Here is a 20,950-nt window from a genome sequence, read left to right as displayed (position 1 = left end):
TTTAATCAGGTGTGATAGGACATGGAGATATGGAAATGATTGCCATGAAGGAAGAAGTTTATACTAGTAGATTCATAGAAACAAGGAGGCATGACTTACCTTATAGGGCCACATGGGGATGGACCATCCATTGGTCAGTAGGCAGAGGGGAGCAAAGGGAAGATTATATAGCACAGGGTCTATAGCATTGAGGTTTTTGCAGGAAGGCAAGGTAGCACAAAGTAAACTGTTTAGGATTGGCTAGCTTGAATATTTCCCATAGCTTTGACCTATGGGTTGGTCTCTAGGTGTCTGGTTCCTGGCTGGCCCTGGGGTGATTTAGGATGGGGGAAATGGAATATTGGCTTGGTATGTGAGAGTTTGGTAAAGACGATAGGGGTGTGAACTCTGGATTGATTGTTTTGTGTCAGAGACATGCTTGTAAGAGAGTCCTTTGTAGGAATTAGCCACGGGAGGGGCAGTCTCTCCAGGACCAAGTTTCCAAATGCCAGAGCATCAAGAATACAGAAAATAAAAAAAGAGAGTCAGTACACTAATGTTGAGCATCGCTTCATGTGCTTATTGACCACTTGTATGTCTTCTCTGGAGAAAGATCTATTCAAGTGCTTTGCCCGTTCTCTAATTGGATATTTTGTCTTTTTGTTGTTGAGTTGAAGGAATTTGTTAAAATATTCTGGATATTAAACCCTTGTCAAATAAATGTTTTTTTCAGATATTTTCTCTTATTCTGTAGTTTGTCTTTTCACTTGTTCATAATGTCCTTTGTTTTGTGCTTTTGGTTTCATGTCTAAGAGTCCACTGCCAAATCATAGTCACCCCATGTATTTGTCTAAGAGTTTTGTGGTGTAGCTCTTGGATTAAGTTGTTGATCCATATTGAGTTAAGTTTTGTATATGTTGTAAGGTGGAAATACATTCATCTCAGCACCATCTATTGAAGAGACTATTTTCTTCCCATTTTTGAAAATCAATTGGCCATGGATATGGGTTTATTTTTTAACTCAATTCTGTTCCATTGGTCTGTATGTATGTGTTTGTCTCTATGTCCATCTTTCTATGTCACTACCACAGTGTTTTGTTTACTGTAGCTTTGTAGTAAGTTCTGAAATCAGGAAGTGAGTCCTCCTACTTCGTTCTTTTTCAAAATTGAACTACTCAGGTTCCCTTGCAATTTGTTGTGAATTTGAGGAATGGCTTTTGCCATTTCGAAAAAGTCTTTTGAATTTTTGATAGAGATTTTGTTGAATGTATAGATTCCTTTGCACAGTATTGACATCTTGACATTATTAAGTCTTCCTATTTCTTAACAGGGGATGCCTTTGTGTTTATTCATGCCTAATTTCTTCCAGCAGTGTTTGTGATTTTCAGTGACAAGTCTTAACACCTCCTTGGTTAAATTCATCCCCAGTTTATTGTTTTAGATGGTATTTGAAATGCAGTTGCTTTCTTAATTTCTTTTTCTGATTGTTCATTGTTGGCGTATAGAAACACAACTGATTCTTGTATATTGTTACTGTACCCTATAATAATTCATTTATTAGTGCTAATAACTTTTTTGTGGAATCTTTGAGCGTTGTTATATGTAGAATTATGTCATTGGTGATTAGAGATAGTTTTACTTCTACCATTCCAATTTGGATGATTTTTATTTTTCTTGTATAATTGCTCTCACTAGAATTTCAAGTACTATGTTGAATAGCAGTAGTGAAAACAGGCATCTTTTGTCTTATTCCTGATCTCAGGTAGAGTTTCAATCTTTCACCATTGTGTATGATGCTAACTGGGGTTTTTTATATGCTGTCATTCATGTTGAGGAGCTGATAATTTTAGCACCCATTTTAAAAAAATGTCTTTGTTGATTTCAGGGAGAGGGAGGGAGAGAGAAACATCAATAATGAGAGAGTCATTGATCCGCTGCCTCCTGCACCCCGCCCCCACTGGGGATTGAGCCTGCAACCGGGGCATCTGCCCTGATCGGGAATTGAACCTCGATCTCCTGGATCCTAGGTCGATGCTCAACGGCTGAGCCATGCTGGCTGGGCTTTAGCACCCATTTTTGTTAAATAATGTTTACTTTCAATTCAAATGTATTACTGAATTTTACATACAAGCTAATGAGAAAACATGTACGAAAATGGCGATAAGGTAACCAGAGGTTTCAAACAATATGCTTGGGGGGAAAAATCACTCTTGTTAAAATTGGTGACTTATGCTAGACTTCAGGTTTAAGTGAAAAGACTAAATATGTGCACAAAATATTGGAAATGTTAAAGATTAGATCAAAGATATCAAGGATTATAAATTTCACATATATTCATTTTATATGTATATATATGGTATCTATAGGAAGCATATAGGAAATTCATTTGTCTCGTATCTTTTTTTTTTAAGGTTCTCTAGTGTTAGTCTCTTCACCCTCCTCTGAGGTGCATCAGAGTGATTCATAATTAGCTTTCGAATATAAGACCTTTGCTCTGATTTTCAGGAATGACAGTGGACAAGGAAGGAGCACTTCCAGTCAATGAGCAGTAGCTGTACCAAGTGTTACTTACAGCAGCACTCACCACCACATTGCTCTTTTCAAGACTTGATGTTATTTAATTATAAAAATTGTTAAAACACATTTTTCCATATAAAAGTTTTAGGGCATATTTTCCTTTTTCTATTCTTTTGTCTGTAATTCATATTTAGATCTAAGTGGCATCAAAGGCAGGCAGATTTCAAGTAGAGACTGGTGAAACGTTGCCTTGCCTCAAGGAGACACTTCTCTTTTGCTGCCTAAGTAGCAATCTGAAAACCAACCAACTTCCCATCTAACTTTTGGAAAAGGGGACTTTTTTAGGTGTGTACGTGTAGATGTGAAAATGAGAAAAGCCAAGATAGTTGCTCTTTCCTGCAGATTCTTACAGATGTCATTGAAGGGAAGCGGTGAGAAATAGATAAAGACAGTAAGAGCCATTATCGCTAAAAGTAATAGGTTGCAAGTAGCCTCAGTGATTACATTCTTTCTTAGAAAAATATTTTGTCGTTATAGTTTTGCTTTCATATTGCAGATTTACAGTATGACCTTGAGATTGTCTGCCTTATTTGAAGAAAAAATGAAGAAAATCTCCTCTGATTTTAAAATTGGTCAAAAATTCAATGAAAAACTTCGAAGAAGCCAGAGGTTCAGGAGACAGCAAAATTGTAACCGTGTTAATCAGGCTAACAAAAATACCAGGTGACTTGGTTATTGCCAACTTTGTATAGGTTTCAGGGGTACAGTTGTATGTATATCTATATATTGTATTCTGTGTTCACCACCCCAACTCAGGTTTCCTTCTGTCACCACTTATGTCCTCTATACTCTCTTCTTTCTGTTCAGGTTTTGTTCATTTCTTCTTTTAATTTTATACAGTGTTTAGAAACATAAATAGACTGGAGAGAAAGTTGGGTCATGGTGAGACTCAGATTCATAGTTTGAAAAATGCCTGTATTACACAAATGTTGGCTCCCCTAAGCATTTAATCCAAAGAGCCTAAGGAATTCACTGTCACTCTCTATAACTCTATTAATTGGATCATTTGTTTATTACTCCAGTTTGTAATAAAATAATATCAAATTTAGAGGAAGAGTGTTAATAGTAATCCATGCCAGAATAAAATGTTAATAATGAATATTTTGATTTGAAATTATTCTCAGAGTAAAGTAATAATATGCTTTTAGGCTTTTTCTGTCTCATTAAATACTCTTTCTTTTGTTCATATCTTTGAACAGAAATATCAAGCAGAAGCGTGTAAAGTCTCAGACAAGAGTAACTCCTGAGTTGGTAGGTTCTCCTACCCAATCTACCTCTAGTCAGGCAGCGTATTCTGCAAGCCACAAGACAAGTGCTGGTGTCTCTTCGGGTGTTACTTCTGGGGACTCTTCAGATTCAACAGGATCATCAGAAAGAATGAGAAGAAATAGACCTGCCGCTCTAACAAATGGTTCTACATTATCTGGTAAGAAGTAGAACATTATGTTGTTCAACTGCTGAGCACTCAAGTGTGTAACACTGCTAGTGACTATGGGTTTACAGGAAGGAATAAATAAGATGTGGTCTTCACAACTCAAGGAACTTAAAATTCAACGGAAGAGACAGAAGTAACAAACATAGAACAGTAAGATTATGTTTGATAAGTACTGTTCTTTGCAAATGGTACTGCCATATTTTGTGCAAATTTGAATCCTCCACATTTTAAATAATGTGATATAAATATCACACGTATGCAAAATTTGACATTTTTATATTTCTTTAAATAAAAAAAAAAGGCATGGTAATGATGTAAGTTTAAAACTGATGAGCTAGTAACTAACCTGTTTATATTATTGCCATTTGGCAGTATAACTGGCTGATGCTAACCCTTCGCTAGCATTGAGTGAATGAGGCTGTGGTGTTTATGTGCCTCAGTATTGCTCTGTGTGGTTTTGGTGAATTGTGATGATAGTATAATAATTACTGTTGTAATTTAAAATAGTAGGATCAAGCAGGTAAGTGCAGCCATGTTTTAGAGACTGGCATGACTTGCAGAAGAGTTTGGATTACTTAATTGGGTCCCTTGTTGAGTAAGGGACATGAGTTCTTTCCTGTTTTGTTCTGTTAATCCTCACCGAGGATAGTTCTTCCATTGATTTTTTTAGAGAGAATGGGAGGTAAAGAGAGAAAGATCGATGCGAGAGAGACACATCAATTGGTTACCTACCGCATGCACCCCGACCAAGGCCGGGGATCAAACCTGCAACCCAGGTACATGCCCTTGACAGGGAATTGAACCTGTGACCCCCTTGGCGTGTGGCCAGTGCTCTAACCACATAGCCATACCAGCAGGGCATGAATTCTGTTTTAAGAAGATGGATTAGTTTGGCAGTGATGTGCAGGCAAGAGGAAGAATCGAAACAGTCACTGTAATGGCTAGTGGAATAGAGTATGAACAGTCAAAGTGGAAACAGTGGAGTAATTTCAAAGGAAACACAATTTGATGACGGACATTTTCCTAACACAGTCACTTCTCTAACATGGAGTTGAGTGTGTTATGGTGTAAAGTTTTGTCTTTTAACAATATGTTCCCATTCATTTTAATGGTTTTCATTCTGTGATAGGCATGTAAGAAGTGAATCTGAATGAACAGGAAATTTAGGTTTTCTGCCTTGTGCTCACATTTGGCCATACGTTTGTTTATTTGGGGGGGGGCAGGGATGACCTGTACTATTTAAATTATGTCATTTTTTTTTTTTTTTTTTTTTTTTTTTAGCATGTAGACATGACCATTGAGCTGAAAGGTACAACTATACTGTTAGGAAGGGCTACTTGAGAGAATTGCTGGACTTGAAATGATAGTGTCTTTTCTGTTGGAAATGCCTATTTCATATAACAGAAGGAAGTAGATAATGGGGCTAATTAAAATTTTAAATGGAAATTTGCTTATTAAGTATATAAACTGTTTCTTCTAAATCCAAACCAGAAGCAATATATTACTTTCAGAAATAAGAGAACAAACTTGATTTGGAATGCCAGTTATGCACCTTTTAATACCAAAATTTTTATCAGCTGTTTTTTCAAACAACTTTAAAAAATATACTCTGTATTTTAAGAATCTGTTTTAAGTATTTTTTATGGAATAACTGCTCATATGCGTAAAGATAGGAGAATAATGTAATGAACTGTTGATGTTTTCTTTTTCTTAGAAAGTGAAGTGGAAGATTCCTTAGGTACCTCTTCATCTTCTTCAGCTTCAAATAGCTCAGAGGAAAGTAAAGGAAGTTCAAGAGCTCGTGAATCCTCCTTACGTGGTAGGCTGGCCAGAAGCAGCAATCTCAGAGTGACCAGAATGAGAGCTGCTCAAAGAAAACCTGGTGAGAGACTCTCCGTGATGCTTTGGAGGAATGTATATAAAGAGAATTCAAAAGCTAAGCATTGAATGGTTTATTGATTTAATGTATCTACATATGATTAAATGTTCTTTAGGCTTTTTTTTTAACTTTTTAAAAAAAATATATACCTGTATTGATTTCAGAGAGAGAGGAAGGGAGAAGGAGAAAGAAAGATAGAAACATTAATGATGAGTCATTGATCCACTGCCTCCTGCACGCCCCCTACTGGGGGATCGAGCCTGCAACCTGGGCATGTGCCCTGACCAGGAATCGAACCTCAGTTCCTGGATCCTAGGTTGATGCTCATCCGCTGAGCCACCCCTGGCTGGGCTCTTTAGGCTTTTTTTAAAAAAAAAATTGAGGTGTAATTACATATAACATTATATTAGTTTCAGTTGTTCAACATAATGATTTGATATTTGTATACAGTGTGAAATGACAAGTCTAGTTACCATCCATCACTATATATCGTTACAAAATTTTTTTTTCCATTTTTTTTTCTTGAGGGGAGGACTTTTAAGATTTACTCTCCTAGCAACTTTCTCTTTTTTAAAAAATTCATCCATTTTTTTGTTTTAGAGAGAGAAACATTGATTTGTTGCTGGTACATTATATCCCCACGATTTATTGATTTTATAACTGGAAGTTTGTACTTTTTTGACCCCCTTCACCCATTTCTTTTTCCCACCCCCCACCAGTCTGTTCTCTGTATCTATGAGCTTTGTTTTGTTTGTGTGTTTATTAGATTCCACATATAAGTGAGATCATATGGTATTTCTTTTTCTTTGTCTAACTTCACTTAGCATAATGCCCTAAGGTCCCTTTGTGTTGTTGCAAATGGCAAGAACCCGTTTTTCTTATGGCTGAATAGTATTCCATTGCATCACATCTTCTTTATCCATTCATCTGTTTTTTTCAATCATCACCTGAGGACACGCTTAGCGAGAAAGGCGGGGGGGGGGGGGGGGGGGGGGGGGAAGAGACAGAGAGACACAGACACATTAATGTGAGAGAAACATTGATCGGTTGCCTTCTGTACATGCCCCAACCGGGCATTTAACTCTCAAGCCGGGTATGTCCCTCAACTGGGAATCGGATCAGCAACCTTTTGGTGCACAGGATGATACTCAAACAACTGAGCTACTTTGGCAGGGCTCCATTCATCTATTGATGGACACTTTGCTTTGCTTGTTTTCGTATCTTGGTTAATTTAAGTAATGCTGCAATGAACATGGGGGTGCATAGATTTTTTGGAATTGTTTTTGTTTTCTTTGGATAATACCCAAAAGGGGAATGAATAGCTGGATCGTATGGTAGTTCTAGTTTTAATTTTTTGAGGAACCTCTGTACTGTTTGCCATAGAGGCTGCACTGATTTACATTCCTACCAACAGTGCACAAGGGTTCCCTTTTCTTTACATCGTTGGCAAAACTTGTTAATGTCTTTCTGAGAGCAGCCATTCTAACAGGTGTGAAGTGATACCTCGTTGTGGTTTTGATTTGCATTTCCCTGATGATTAGTGATGTTGAGCATCTTTTCATGTGCATGTTGGCCACCTGTATGTCCTCTTTGGAAAAAGTCTATTCAGGTTCCTCTGCCCTTTTTCCCTTTTAATTTTTAATCCTCACCCAAGGGTATGTTTGAGAGAGACAGAAGGGAGAGATAAACATGAAATGATTGCCTCCCATACTCGCCCTACCAGGGATCGAATCTTCAACTGAGGTATGTTCCCTGACCCAGAAGCAAACCTGCAACCTTTTGGTGTATGGGACAGTGCTCCAACCAGCGGGCCCACCTGGCCAGGGCCTTTGCCCATTTTTAATCGTCGTTTTTTTGTTTCTTAGTTGTTTGTTTGCTATTGAATTGTATGAGTTTATGATTTCCTTTGCTGTGCAGAAGCTTTTGGTTTGATGATTTAGTCCCACTTATTTTTACTTCTGTTGCCTTTGCTTTTCATGTCAGAGTCAAAAATTCATCACCAAGGCCAATGTCAAGGAGCTAGTTTTATGGTTTCAGGACTTACATTCAAGTCTTAAACCTATTTTGAGTTAATTGTTATGCGAGGTTTAGGATAGCAGTCTAGTTTCATTCTTTCGCATGTGCTGTTCAGTTTCCCAGCACTGTTTATTGAAGTCTGACCTTTTCCCATGGTGTGTTCTTGTCTCCTTTTTTTGTAAATTGAGTATATATGTGTGGGGTTTTTCCTGGGGTGGCTATTCTGTTCCATCTTTTAGGCCTTTTAGATTTAGAATGGAAATCTATTTTGGCAGTAAAATACAAGGAACTAAAGTAATGAAGTCATTTAAAAAATGTTGAGACGAGGAAGGCCTTTCTAATCTTACTCTTAACTTTATTTCTAGGTCCAGTTCCTTTAGAAAATGGATGTGGCAGAAAAGCCACTCGAAAGAGAGTCTATTTAAGTGACTCTGATAACAATTCATTGGAGACTGGTGAAAGTCTAAAAGCCCGAGCTGGAAATAACCGTAAAGTGCTACGAAAGTGTGCTGCTGTGGCTGCCAATAAGATAAAGCTAATGAGCGATGCTGAGGAGAATTTTAGCTCTGAAAGTGTCTGTTCTGGCCGTAAGCTGCCTCACCGCAATGCTTCTGCTGTAGCTAGAAAAAAGTTGTTATATAATTCTGAAGATGATCAGAGCTTAAAGTCAGAAACTGAAGAAGTGGAACTGAAAGATGAGAATCAGCCATCACCAGTGTCCAGTTCTCATGCTGCCAAGAATACTGTCAATGAATCTGAAAATGGAGATTCAGAGTCAGAAAGTGACTTGCAGGTAGTCCGGAAAAGTTGGCATGCTAATGGTTACAAGTCCCACACCACCACAAGTTCTAAAACAAAATTTCTGAAAATAGAGTCTTCTGAGGAAAGTCATGGTTCAGATAATGGGCATAACAGAACTAGTAGCCCATCAGCATCTGGGCAGAAACTTAAGGCAGGAGGCATCTCGGGGGAGGAGGAAGCAGATTCTGAACCAAGAAAATATGCGGGTAGGAAACACAACACAGGTCGCAAGAACGCTACTTTCCTTAAGAAAGCAAAGATCTTCAGTGATTCAGAAGACTCTGAATCTGAAGATAGAGAAGAAGGTAGATGTCACAAAACGGAAACAAACCTGATGCCAGGGAATCTGAAGTGTGACCCTGTTGCTGGGGCCCACTGTTTCTCAGATCATGTGTCCGAGACAGATGTGGATTCAGATGATGGCAAAACGGAAAAACCACCAAACAGTTTTACGAAAGGTAATTGAAAACATTTCACTGATTCCTACTGTCCTTTCCTTATGTCATACATTGTTTTTCTTTCCTATGGAACTTCTCTTTGCCAGCTGTTTTCTTTCCACCTGTGCAGTCTCTATTAGTCTTTTCTGTGCATCCCTTTATTCCTACGTATGTGCATAACTGTTGAGTAATTTTATTCACATAACAGACAGTCTTGGCCTTAACAACTATTTTTATTAAATATTTCACTTTCTGTATTAGTGATGGGGATATTGTATTGGCAGTGGGTTTAGAAAAAGCAGAGGCACCTGGCCGGTGTGGCTCAGCTGTTAAGCATCAGCCTATGATCCAGATCACTGTTCTATTCCTGGTCACGGCACATGCCCGGGTTTCGGGCTCGCTCCCCAGCAGGGGGTGTGCAGGAGGTAGCCTATCAATGACTCATCATTGATGTTGCTCTCTCTCTTCCCCTTCCTCTCTCTGAAGTCAATAAAGACATATTAAAAAAACAAAACAGAGGAAACCACATCTATAAACTGTCATGATGATAGTTTGAGGAGGAAAGAAAAGGGTAGAACTGGTTGAAAGGAATGTGGTAATAATCATAGTAGCTAACAGAACAGTTACTGAGATGTTCTTTGTATCATGAACTTTTTCTGAATGCTTTATGTTTTCTAATCCTCACTTTAGGATATGTTTTTATTTTATTTTATTTTTTAGAGAGAGGAAGGACAACAGAGAGAGAGAAACATCGATTGTTTTCCTCCCATATGTGCCCCGACCTGGGATTGAACCTGCAACCTTTTGGTATAAGGGATGCCAACCAACTGAGCCACCTGGCCAGGGCTTAATGCTTTATGTTTATTAATCAGTTTCGTCTTCATATCTTTTATGAGATAGGGACTGTTGCTTTTATTTTCAATTTTACTGATGAGTCGAGCACAGAGAGGTGAGATAAGTTGCCGAATTAAGATTGTACTGGTAAGTGGGATTGATGAAGAATTATTAAAAGCAGGAGGCAGCTAAAGCTAAGATGAAAAATTGTTGGTGTGATAGGAACTTGTAAAGTTAAGAGTTTCAGGGAGGCTGAGAGTAAGCTATTAGTTTGCATACCTTAGTGTAGTGATAAAAGAGTTTAGTCTGTATTCATGTAAGTAAAATGTTTTAGTGTCAAGTGTTTTGTGTACATAGCTAGACAGGTATGGGATTTTGCTGATGGGAATATATTGTACTTGTGAATGGTGCTGAGGCCAACAAGTCATTGCTCCCATCCCACTCACTGCCATCCTTACAAGTTAATAAGAATGAAGAATTCTGGACTGAAGTTGTTTAAATGTTCTATTAAAGATTAAAGGAATACTCTTTAATTTTTAGATTCTACATCACAAGACCATGGACAAAGCAGGAAAGTTTCCAGGAAAAGGGTCTGTTCTAGTGACTCAGACAGCAATTCAAAGGTGGTTAAGAAACCCTCCAAAGCCAAAACGGGTCTCCTAAGGATTCCTCGAAGATGTGCAACCACCGCTGCCAGTAAGATTAAGCTCATGAGTGATGTGGAAGATGTTACTTTAGAAAGTGTGTGTACTAGAAGCAAAAGGGGAAGGAAAAAGCCCCTCCGTTTTGCGTGTACCACAGCTAAGATAGTGAGTGATTCCGAGGGAGATGTAAACTGTGAAGTGCCAAATGAACAGGATGCCTGTGACGAGGAGCCACCTGAAGCTGACTCAGAAGGTAGTACAAAAAGCATTCATCAGTCTTTAAATGGAGACTCAGACTCTGAAGGTATGTCAAATTCAGAACAAAACAGGCCTACCAGGCATGCCAGTAATCACAAAACAAATGTTGTACCTTCTAGAACAAAGAACTCATTGATTGGGTCTTCAGACGAAGAGTCAAAAAGCCATATTCCTGGGGGTGAGATTGGTAGAAAATTTTCTTCTGAATCAACTTTGGAGCAAAAAGCCACTGCAGAGACTAACTTTGAAGAGGAACTGAATTATGGGCTGCGCAGGTGGAATGGCAGAAGACTCAGGACCTATGGGAAGGCTCCTTTCAGTAAGACAAAAGTGATTCAAGACTCCCAGGAAGCAGCTAAGATGGAAATACGAAGGAAGAGACTGCATCCTAAATTGGGAAATGTGGAAACTTCAGAAACAACAGGGAATTCAGAATGTGGACCTGACCCTAGTCCCAAATCTGATTCAGAGTTGGGATCCGTAACTGAATCAGATGTTGACTGTGCTGATGAGACAAAAACCAAAAAGAGGAAAACGAAAGGAAAAGCAAAAGTAGTTAGAAAAGGTAAAACTTTTATGGCTAATGTATCTAAAACTGTGAGGCGACAAAGACAGAGCAAGCGCCCTAGGTTAAATGCGGAGGATAATGACTGGGAGGATTTGGACTATGCGGAGTCTAAGCGGGTCCTTCGACGTTCCAAAATAAAAACGCGAAATCAGGGTAGAAGGACCGTGAGGTACCACGATGGGGATGATGATAGAAACTTAGAAAATGTGTTAGGTTTCGATGATTGCACCTTATGACCTTGAGGGAAAACCAGTTCATTTAAAGAGGAAATGGACTGGAATTTATGGTGAAACCTGGCTGTTGAAATTATTTTTTTGTCCTACAATTCAGGGAATATATTTATATTTTTCTATGAAAAGTTATGAATGTGACTAAATCATGACTGTTATTTTTATTTGCACTTGCTTGCCTTTGTAGCAGCATTCAGCACAGGTGCCAAAATATGCTTCATTTTGGGGGCAGATCTACTTAAACAGTATTTAACTACATATAACAAGAGCTTGAAATATGTTAAACACTAGACATCCTGGTTATCAAAACTAATGAGCATTACTTTCATGATAGCAAGTGCCATGCAGATACTTTCTGAATTTGTCAAGAGGTGGTAGTTTCTAACCCATGTCCTATTGTAGTACAACAATTTCACGTGACCTATGTTTACAGATTTTTCATAAATATTATGTGCATACCGACATTACAATCATGGGAAGTGTTACCATGATTAGTAGTAGGCAAGGTACCTACCACTTTTTTTTTTCTTTCCCTGGCTACTTGAGTAGAATGCATTATACCAGATTTGGTTATTTTCATTGACATGGTTTCCAGTTTTCTTTCCAAATGCTGTTGAATCTTTCTCTCTTTTTTATTTTTATTTTAAAGGAAAATATTTTATTTTATAAACTTGAATTTATAAAGTGCTGGTAAATTATTTTTTTTAATGTTTTGATTGTATATTTCAAACCTCTAAGGCCAGACCATAGTCCTAGCATTTTCTTTTAAATTGTGCACTAACAAAATGCTATATAATTTTCTTTCCACGATCTCTTGGTTTCCATGTGAGGGAGTTAACCAAACTCTTGGTCTTCCTTAGTCAGTCTTACTCTGTGAAATAGAGGAGTTTGTGTGCCTTAGATTTAGGAAAAGTTTGTTCTTTAATAGAGTGTACAGGACTAAGACAGTATTTAAATTATATGTAGTTCCCCCCTTTTCTGTTGAAATCACAGGGTTGAGTTTTGTTAAGTGTGCAATTGCAAATCTCATCTATGTAGGAAACTAGTTAAATGCTATTCTCCATTTCTGTTTTAGCTTACTGCTGCCATGGGCAAATCTCAAGCAGTCTTTGCTGGGGCAACTAAGTGTATCTTTATTAGTGACCTCTGGTTTAAATCTAAGAAAGTCATGTTTTGTCAGAAAATAATTTTGGAATCCATTTGACATGAAACTTTTATCACATCATCAAATAGCATAGTACACTTTTTTTTTCGAGCCAAATATTTTTACTTGATAGGTTGTGCTACTCCCAACAGTGTAGGTGGCCATTCCTAGCTTGTTTGTGCCTGAAGATGGACTTGATTCAAATGGTTTACATATTTTGTAGCAAAGGGGTATGCAACAATACTCCCACCCTTACTGTTTATTGGCCCTATTTGGTTTCAGACAAAATTAACCTTTTTCTCCTATGTATCCTTAAAGTGGCAGATATGGAAAAGCACCAGACTCTGGTATTATTAGTGTTAGAGAATGTTCTTAAGTGTTGTTACTTTGTGTAGTTACCTATTCTTTTTTGGACAGTACCAGCTGAGATAGGTGGGATACCTGCCTCTCCTTTGGTTGTTTAGAGAGCTATCACTGCTTCAAAACTATGAGACTCTCCTCAAAGCTCATATTCAGTGTGTAATAGTGTGATGCAGGATAATTGTCTTTCACTCTTGACCTGAAAAAATTAATGGAATGCTCTTTACTTCCCTAATTTTAAGAAGTGGTGATAGATGTCACATCCATTAATTTATTTAAACTTTTCTAAGCTTCTCCATTTTAAATCTATTCTCAGGGTTATAACTCCATGTTTACCATCATTTGCAAAAAGGTACCAAAAATCCATAAATAAATATGGAATACATTCATAAACACGTAAGTTCTTTTGGTAAAATGATACTTTGACCATTTAGGCTCCATCAATAGAACTATTCGTATCTTTTACACTGAATTAACTGGTCATTGTTTGGCTGGTCAACTAATTACTAATTTTTCATTTTGTCCAAAATTGTTAAACCCTTGTTTATATAAGAAGTACTCTGGTTTCATCTGGAAAGAAAAAAGAATTGGCCTGGTAACTTTGAAGGCATGATTGACAATGGTAGCGTCTCAAGTTCTGAAGTAAAACTAAAGGATTATAGGGAGAATCATTTTTATGGTCTTTTTTTGGTCATGGTGCTATTCTAAGGTTAACTTTGAACATGTGACACACACTCCTAAATACCTTTAAGGAAAATTAATAAATAACTAATAGTTTAAAATGTTTACATTGAGCACTTAGAACGTTTGACCTTTTTTTCCTGCTTCTCTTTATGGGAAAATGCACAGAGATTTAATGCACAGATGTACTTTAATATGTTTGGGATCAGTTTGTATTTTTCTTGTGAGAGAAGATAAAAGGTTACAAACTGAATGTGAACTGATCCAGAAGGGCTACAGCTTTCCATTGCACTTGAAGTAACTTAATGGTATATGGGGAAAAAAAGACTACTGTGGTTGTGTATGTCCAGAGTCCTCTGATTTTATTCATTTATGATTTAAACAAAAAGGTTTGAGGTATTTAGATTTGATTTTTGCTTTATTTGAAAGACTAATTTTACTAAGCATATTAAGAAAAAAAGGTTTCAAACATTTAAAAATAGGTGAGATCTTTAAAGCATTTTTTTTTTTCATATCCTACTTATTTTAAAAGGGTATACTGACAATGCGCAGTAACTTCTGAGTAAAAGGGAAAGTTTATCCCTAGGTAATCCCTAGGGTGGTCATGCTCCCTTTTTTTATTTTAGGGGAAAATCTTTGGTTAAATGCTTTCTCAATTTAGTAATTCTTAGCAAAGGATAAAGCAGTTAACAGCTTCTAAATCAAAACACAAAAGTTTCTTTTAAATAGTAGAGAGTTGTACCTAAAAAAGGAAATTAGTTTTATAATAAGGAAATGGGAGGAAAGAACTTATGTTTTAGGAAAATTCACGTCAAAACCTAGAAGTGAAAATGGAAAAAGGAGACATAAACCAAAAAAATACCATCTGAGGGTACTGCTGTCCAAAAACAATATAATACACGTCACCAAATCCTTCCCACTCCATTGGTTGATGATGTCTTCAGTAAAAATTCTTATTTAGAATAACATTGGATCCATACTACATTCCCTGTCCCTCTTCTAGTTTTTTTTCCTTTAGAATAGTTAGAACACAAAATTTCTTAACCTCACTGTATAGTATTAAAAACTAAGATGAAAGGATTTTAATATCTTCTGTAAGTACAAATTGAATTTGATTGTACTACCTGAACAAAACGAGGGGTTTGTATATCAGAACACATGAACACCATTAAAGGTGCATCTAGTATTTTTGGTTTTCCTTTCTACTCAAAAGTATTGATTTTTAGAATAACTTTTAAATGGCCAGATAAGGTCTTTTTGTCTTGTCCTTTACTAATGCTGAAATACCAGCCCCATTTTTTTCACTGATACCAAGTCAACACATTTACTTTGTCAGGTATCTTGTAGCTGTCACCAAATATTTTAGTTTACTTACAGTGCATGGAAATTATAGCTCAGTTCTAATGTGATGGGGTGCAACAAAGCACCTTCATTGTAGAAGAAATTTTTGTCTGTTAATTAAGTATACCTCACACTTCTGCAGTGGATATCAGGGAATAATAAAGCAGAAAGCCTAAGAAATTTGCAACTTAACAGTTTAAAGACTGTCTCTTATTCTAATATTTGGGAACAGAAAGACCAAACTAAATAAATTGGTCAAAGCTAGGGAGAACGTGGGGCATTGTGGAAAAATATAGTCCAACTAGGTTAGTAAATGCTAATCCTGCTTGTAGCTCAATTGTGAATTAATGGAAAGGAGTGAAGTATACAGAGTATAATGATGAGGGCTGTGTTCTCTCTCCTCACATTTAAAGAGTATTTTTACAGCTATTTTCTTAAATTACAGGTGTTGCCTAAGGATACATGAGAATTTTCAAAGTTCAGGGGGATTTTTACCAGTCACTCAGTCTGCCAAGTTTGTTCCTAACATACTGTTAATGTGGTAGGAAAATGTCTAGTCTCTTACTGGTTGTCCTCTCAAGGATTGCTCTTAGAGATTAGGTGGAGGGAGGCTGAGAGGGAGCAGGGCAGTCACAACATTTGGGTCCTACAAATCCGTAGGCTCTTGGGTTTGGCAGCATGTTATAGACTATATATCTATTTGTCAAGACTAATAGTTTCATTCAATATACTTGCCAGTGTTACAACATGTTTTCTGGTCATACTTTAGTTTTGAAGTTAAATTCAGGTAAGTCTTATCATTTATTAAAACACTTAATGGGAATTTGGACTGGTAAAGAGAAAGAGGTATTCTGACCTAACTGAAATGAGATGACCAACTACAGACTTGACCGCAGCAGCTAGCCCTACTTGCTGTTGGATCCACAGGGAAAATATTTTGAAATAATTACCCTTTTCAGAATCAGTGGTTAAATGTTAACGGAGTCTTTGTTAATATATTGAAGTTAACTAAGTGTTGATCCATATTTCGTCCTTGGAGTGTACACTTCAGCTCACCTGTAAAATTCTCACCATTTTACTGGAGCCTGTCAAAGAGGCAAATCTTTCAATTTTCCACTCCCACACAGGATACTTACTTTAACTTTCTAAATTATCAGCACATCTGGGTTTTAGCATTTTCATCTAGGAACCAGCTTTTTAGTCAGTTACTAACTAAAAGAGTAAGAGTATAATACATTTAAGGATGTTTTTTTTTTTTTCTTTTTTAAACTACTTCAAGCCTCCTGGCTGATTAATTCAGTAAGGTCTGCAATATGGGGTCATTTTTCCTTGCAGCTCATCTTTACCTCTTGTTTTAAGCAGCTTCCAAACCTCTATGCATTTGTGATTTTTCATGTGGGCAGAATGCAGCGCTATAAGTCGGTTGAGCCAGGGCACTGAAGGGAGTCATGAGATGTGCTTGAACAGGGGTTGTCCTTGGGTTGTCTGTCACCGTGCTGCTTTTCATTAGTGAAGAAATAAAGTTGATTGGAAACTCGGTAGTTACTTCTGATACCTTGTCCTTCCTACATTAGTTTGAAATGCTCTCTCTCTTAAGTTCATTAAACAGATAAGTATCAGTTCCCTTTCATACTTCATAGAACTTTCATCAGAATTTTAGAAAAAATTGAGCAGCATACATCACAAAGCTTGTGAGAATCATAAGAATGCTACCAATTAACTTTTCTAGGGATGAGAGAAAGCTGTAGAAGAGCTGTAGGTGCAAAACAAAACAAGGTTCTGTGCTATCCTCATTGGATGTAGTGAAGACTGACTTCATAGGTGAACATAAGTACATCTGTTCAGCCATAAAATCGACCAGCCTAGTGGAGAGCTCGATTATGGAATTATTTCTGTCTCCTGACCTGACACTCCCATGCTATAGGAGTTGACTTCTCAGTGTTACCAACTCCCCTAGGGGAATAATTATAAAATGTTAAACACAGAGTTACAGAAAACACTTAACAGTCATTCTCTAGAGAGACTTTTCAGTTTATGGGAATACTTTTGGAAATGTATGTTTTAGAGGGGGCCGGATATTTCAGTGTTAAATGCTATTTACTTCCCGAGTTTTGGTCATTTTGAAAGGCAATAAAGAAAGGACATCCCACACCAGCTTTGATAAAGGCTTGTTTGAAAGGTTATGGTTTGCAACTAACAGGTTTTCCCTCTGTATGGACTTGATTTATCTACCAACCACACAAATCAGTAATGTCAGTATTTGAAAAGTATATGAAATAGGCTAGTATATGGTTTTCATTTTTGATTCAGGCATTCTTTTTCCATTCTCAAATTTGTTTTTAATATTCCAATTAAAATGCTGATCAAATTAAAATTCTATGTGCTTCTGCAGCAATGATGTTAGTTTACCTTGGATTTAGGAAAACAATTTTGTATCAAGAAGTGTAATTGGAATAAAGTATAATTGGAATATGAATAATTCTTAAAATATAGAAACGAAATTACTGCTTTTAATCAAAGCAATCCATTTCTCACTACAGACCATCTTAGAATACACAGTGACCTGACTTATGATTTAAAGTGGTCATTTAGGTAACCTGACCAAGTACTACTACAGATGTAAATTTTCATTCTACTAAAGAGGTTTTTGCCATATCCAAATAGGGATTCATTTATAGGCGAGCAACAGTGCCTCAAGCACTCAGTGACTTCCCAACATGTGACTGACCCAAGACCATCTGGGACACCAGGACTCTGAGCTGTACTGTCTTATTAGTATTAAATGACACTATCACAGATGTATTGTTAGAGTAGCACCCTCCAAAATTTTTAAGCTTGTACACTAACATATAAATTGGACTTCTCTAACTGAATTATCCTGTATATATTTCTAAAAACTGTTTGTAGCCTTCCAAGGAGAATAAAGCACTTTATAATTTACCAAGTTCTCAGTAATAAAATTAATACTGACTTACACGTATGTATTATTTTTATTTGTATTCCATACAAGTCACTCTTCTTCCTCAGATTGTTTTTATCTTGATGAAATTCCCATTTTATGTTAAAAGACTTTAGAGATACAGCTTTATCAAGTTGAGTTGCTGTACGATTTGTTCCCATGTTCTTTACTCTGGGACGTAGGTATTTACTTGAAGTTCAGGTTTCCTTCAAGTGTTTTTTAAAGCCTACTCACAGTTTATTCTGTAGAATCTTAACTTTCACATTATTTTGGAGTACAAATGAGCATTTATTAAAATGCCCTAGAGTTCGTATTTGCTAGGTTCCTAAATAGTCAGTATAGGGAACTTGCGTCACTACATCACAAAGGAATTAACTGCTGCAACTTAAATCATTTTGTCCCACAAAACTTTTTAGTTGTAATAGGATTTTATCTATGGTAGTCAACTGGGTATGTATTGGGAATGACCAGTTGTCTTTTTAAAAAAATTTATATATATGTTTTTATTGATTTCAGAGAGGGAGGGAGAGGGAGAGAGAAACATCAATGATGACAGTCATTGATCGACTGCCTCCTGCACACCCTCTACTAGGGATGGAGCCCCAACCTGGGCATGTGCCCTAATCTGAATTCAAACCCTGATCTCCTGGTTCATGGGTAGATGCTCAACCATTTAGCCACACTGGCCAGGCCAGTTGTCTATTTTTAATGCCTTTTCAACATGCAGATAGCGGCAGTTGAGTGATACTAGTATATCCTTAATCTACCATAAGTACAAATTTCACCTTAATTTTGCTATATAGTTTTAACTATTTCATTTATCTGTTGTAGCATGTTAATATACAGGGGTTGGCAAAAGGAGGTTTATAGTTATAATGCAAATAATGCAATAATAAATAATTGAAGAATAAACTTTTGTGGACTCACAGCTATAAACCTACTTTTGCCCACCACTGACTTAATGTGCTAAATAAAGATTTGGCTTTGGACCTAGGGTTGTTTTGCAGAGACTAATGTTCACAATTTAAAAATTCCTAAGAAATTATTTGAAGTGGTAACACTGCACTTTAAGCCACTTTCCATTTCACTCCCCCAAATTCATATGCATGACTCCACAGAGCCCAAATAAAGGGGTGGGTATGTTGCATGGGGCACTATGATGTTCAGTGTGGTCTGCCAAAATGCCATTTTTGCAATGTCTGGTGACTTACATTGAACCAAACGTCGAATCTTTAGCAATAGCATTTCACTGGAAAGGCATGTGAACCATAATTGGCAAAAGGAACTAATGCATTTGTGGGGGCTTTAGTGAAGTAGTTCCTAACCTATGTGGGAAGGAGGCATGGTCTTGGAGGAGGCACAGGCACGTCTTTGAAATGAGTTTCACCGACAAGGTAAAACCTGGAGGGCTTGCCTCAGAATTCTCGCTCTGTTGTTGAACTTGTCAGTCCTGAGAAGCCACTTTCACCTATACTCATTTGTCTCTGGTGACGCGAGGGCAGACATCTCATCTCCATTCACAGAAGGAAAAGCTAAGAAGGTTGGTTGTTGGTTACTTTGACTGCTAGAGAATGATGCTTGAGAGCTGACAAACCCCCCAACCCGCATTTTCTAGTCTAACCCTTTTTTAAATTTTTTAATTGATTTCAGAGAGAGAGAGGCAGAGAGAGAAACATCAATGATGGGTCACTGATCGGCTGCCTCCTGCACAACCCCTACTGGGGACCGAGCCCGAAACCTGGGCATGTGCCCCGACCGGGAATCGAACCTTGATCTCCTGGATCCTAGGTCAATGAGCCACACCAGCTGGGCCCAACCCTTATTTGCTAGTCCTTGGTAGTGAAAAGGCAGGAGTGAGTTCTCCAGATGCCGAGTGTGATTATTTCTTGATCTACCGCCTGTCCTTATGGACTGCTGAATCTCTGGGAACTTGAGGCGGGGACCTATACACTCATCCCCAGCAAGAGTTGTTCTTAATGACTTCAAGGCTAGATTGCCAAGAGAGAAGGCCTAACATTCAAGGGCTAATGAACTTCACATGCATTTTTATCATCCTAGAAGAGTACTGATTGATCCTGTGTTTGAAATTGGGAAATCTGGCTTTGGGCCCACCGAAACGGGTAAACGTGGAGTAAGTAGTAGGCCCACCGTCAGGTGGCCCCTCAGCACAGCTCCAGGGGGATGGGTCACCTCAGCCTGTCTGGAGCACTTGCTCTCTGTCCTGCCTTTTGTCTGGTGGATCCCTTCACTTTCCTGCTCCTGGCTGCAAGGACACTTCCTTAAAGGAAGCCTTCCTTGCCCCTTAGTGAAGGTTTGGTTTCTAGAGGATGTTTTCATAGCACTCAGCACGTCCTAGTCCTTTACAGCGACTATGCTTGTGTGTGTTGGTTTAGCTTGTTTTTCCATCTTTATCCTGGTCCTCGGTGTGCCTGGCACATACCTAACTCAGAAAATATTTGAGTAATGGAACTAGGATTTAACAATTCCACTTATATAAAATGCTCAAATATTTGGGGGAAAATGAATCTAGGATTAAAACCGCATTTCAGTTCTATAAAACCAATAATTCCTTTTTATCTACTAGTTGCCAATTTAATGTTTTTTCTTAACCAAAGGAAATACTGGTATTCGAGTTAAACCCTTAACAAGGATCTTGAAGTAGAACTGATGCTGTGTCATGTCACGATGGCATTTCCTCCTTGTTTAGGTTCTAGGAAAGTTATCGCAGAACTCCCAGTGAATATTTAAAAGCAGTTCAACAGTACTAGAAATGATGCCAAAAACTTAAAACCTATATATGGTTCTAT

The 20,950-nt window shown here is 37.6% G+C and overlaps 1 protein-coding gene across 2 annotated transcripts in view; it reads left to right on the top strand.

Annotated features, from left to right (window-relative positions):
* Nucleotides 1-20,950, top strand: part of BRWD1 (bromodomain and WD repeat domain containing 1) — a 91,001-nt gene that overhangs the window by 66,272 nt on the left and 3,779 nt on the right. The window contains exons 37-41 of one of the 2 annotated variants that reach the window (XM_087818422.1): nucleotides 3,053-3,219; nucleotides 3,756-3,982; nucleotides 5,706-5,873; nucleotides 8,252-9,145; nucleotides 10,499-11,425. In XM_087818422.1, coding sequence (XP_087674548.1) covers nucleotides 3,053-3,219; nucleotides 3,756-3,982; nucleotides 5,706-5,873; nucleotides 8,252-9,145; nucleotides 10,499-11,425 — 2,383 coding nt within the window. Of the gene's footprint in view, nucleotides 1-3,052; nucleotides 3,220-3,755; nucleotides 3,983-5,705; nucleotides 5,874-8,251; nucleotides 9,146-10,498; nucleotides 18,161-20,950 lie in introns of those variants that run through there. The other variant, XM_087818423.1, reaches the window with a different exon arrangement.

The sequence above is a fragment of the Miniopterus natalensis genome, chromosome 6 (genome assembly GCF_054644295.1).
Source record: "Miniopterus natalensis isolate mMinNat1 chromosome 6, mMinNat1.hap1, whole genome shotgun sequence".
Classification (NCBI taxonomy): Eukaryota; Metazoa; Chordata; class Mammalia; order Chiroptera; family Miniopteridae; genus Miniopterus; species Miniopterus natalensis.
This window is presented reverse-complemented; position numbering and strand designations above follow the sequence as displayed.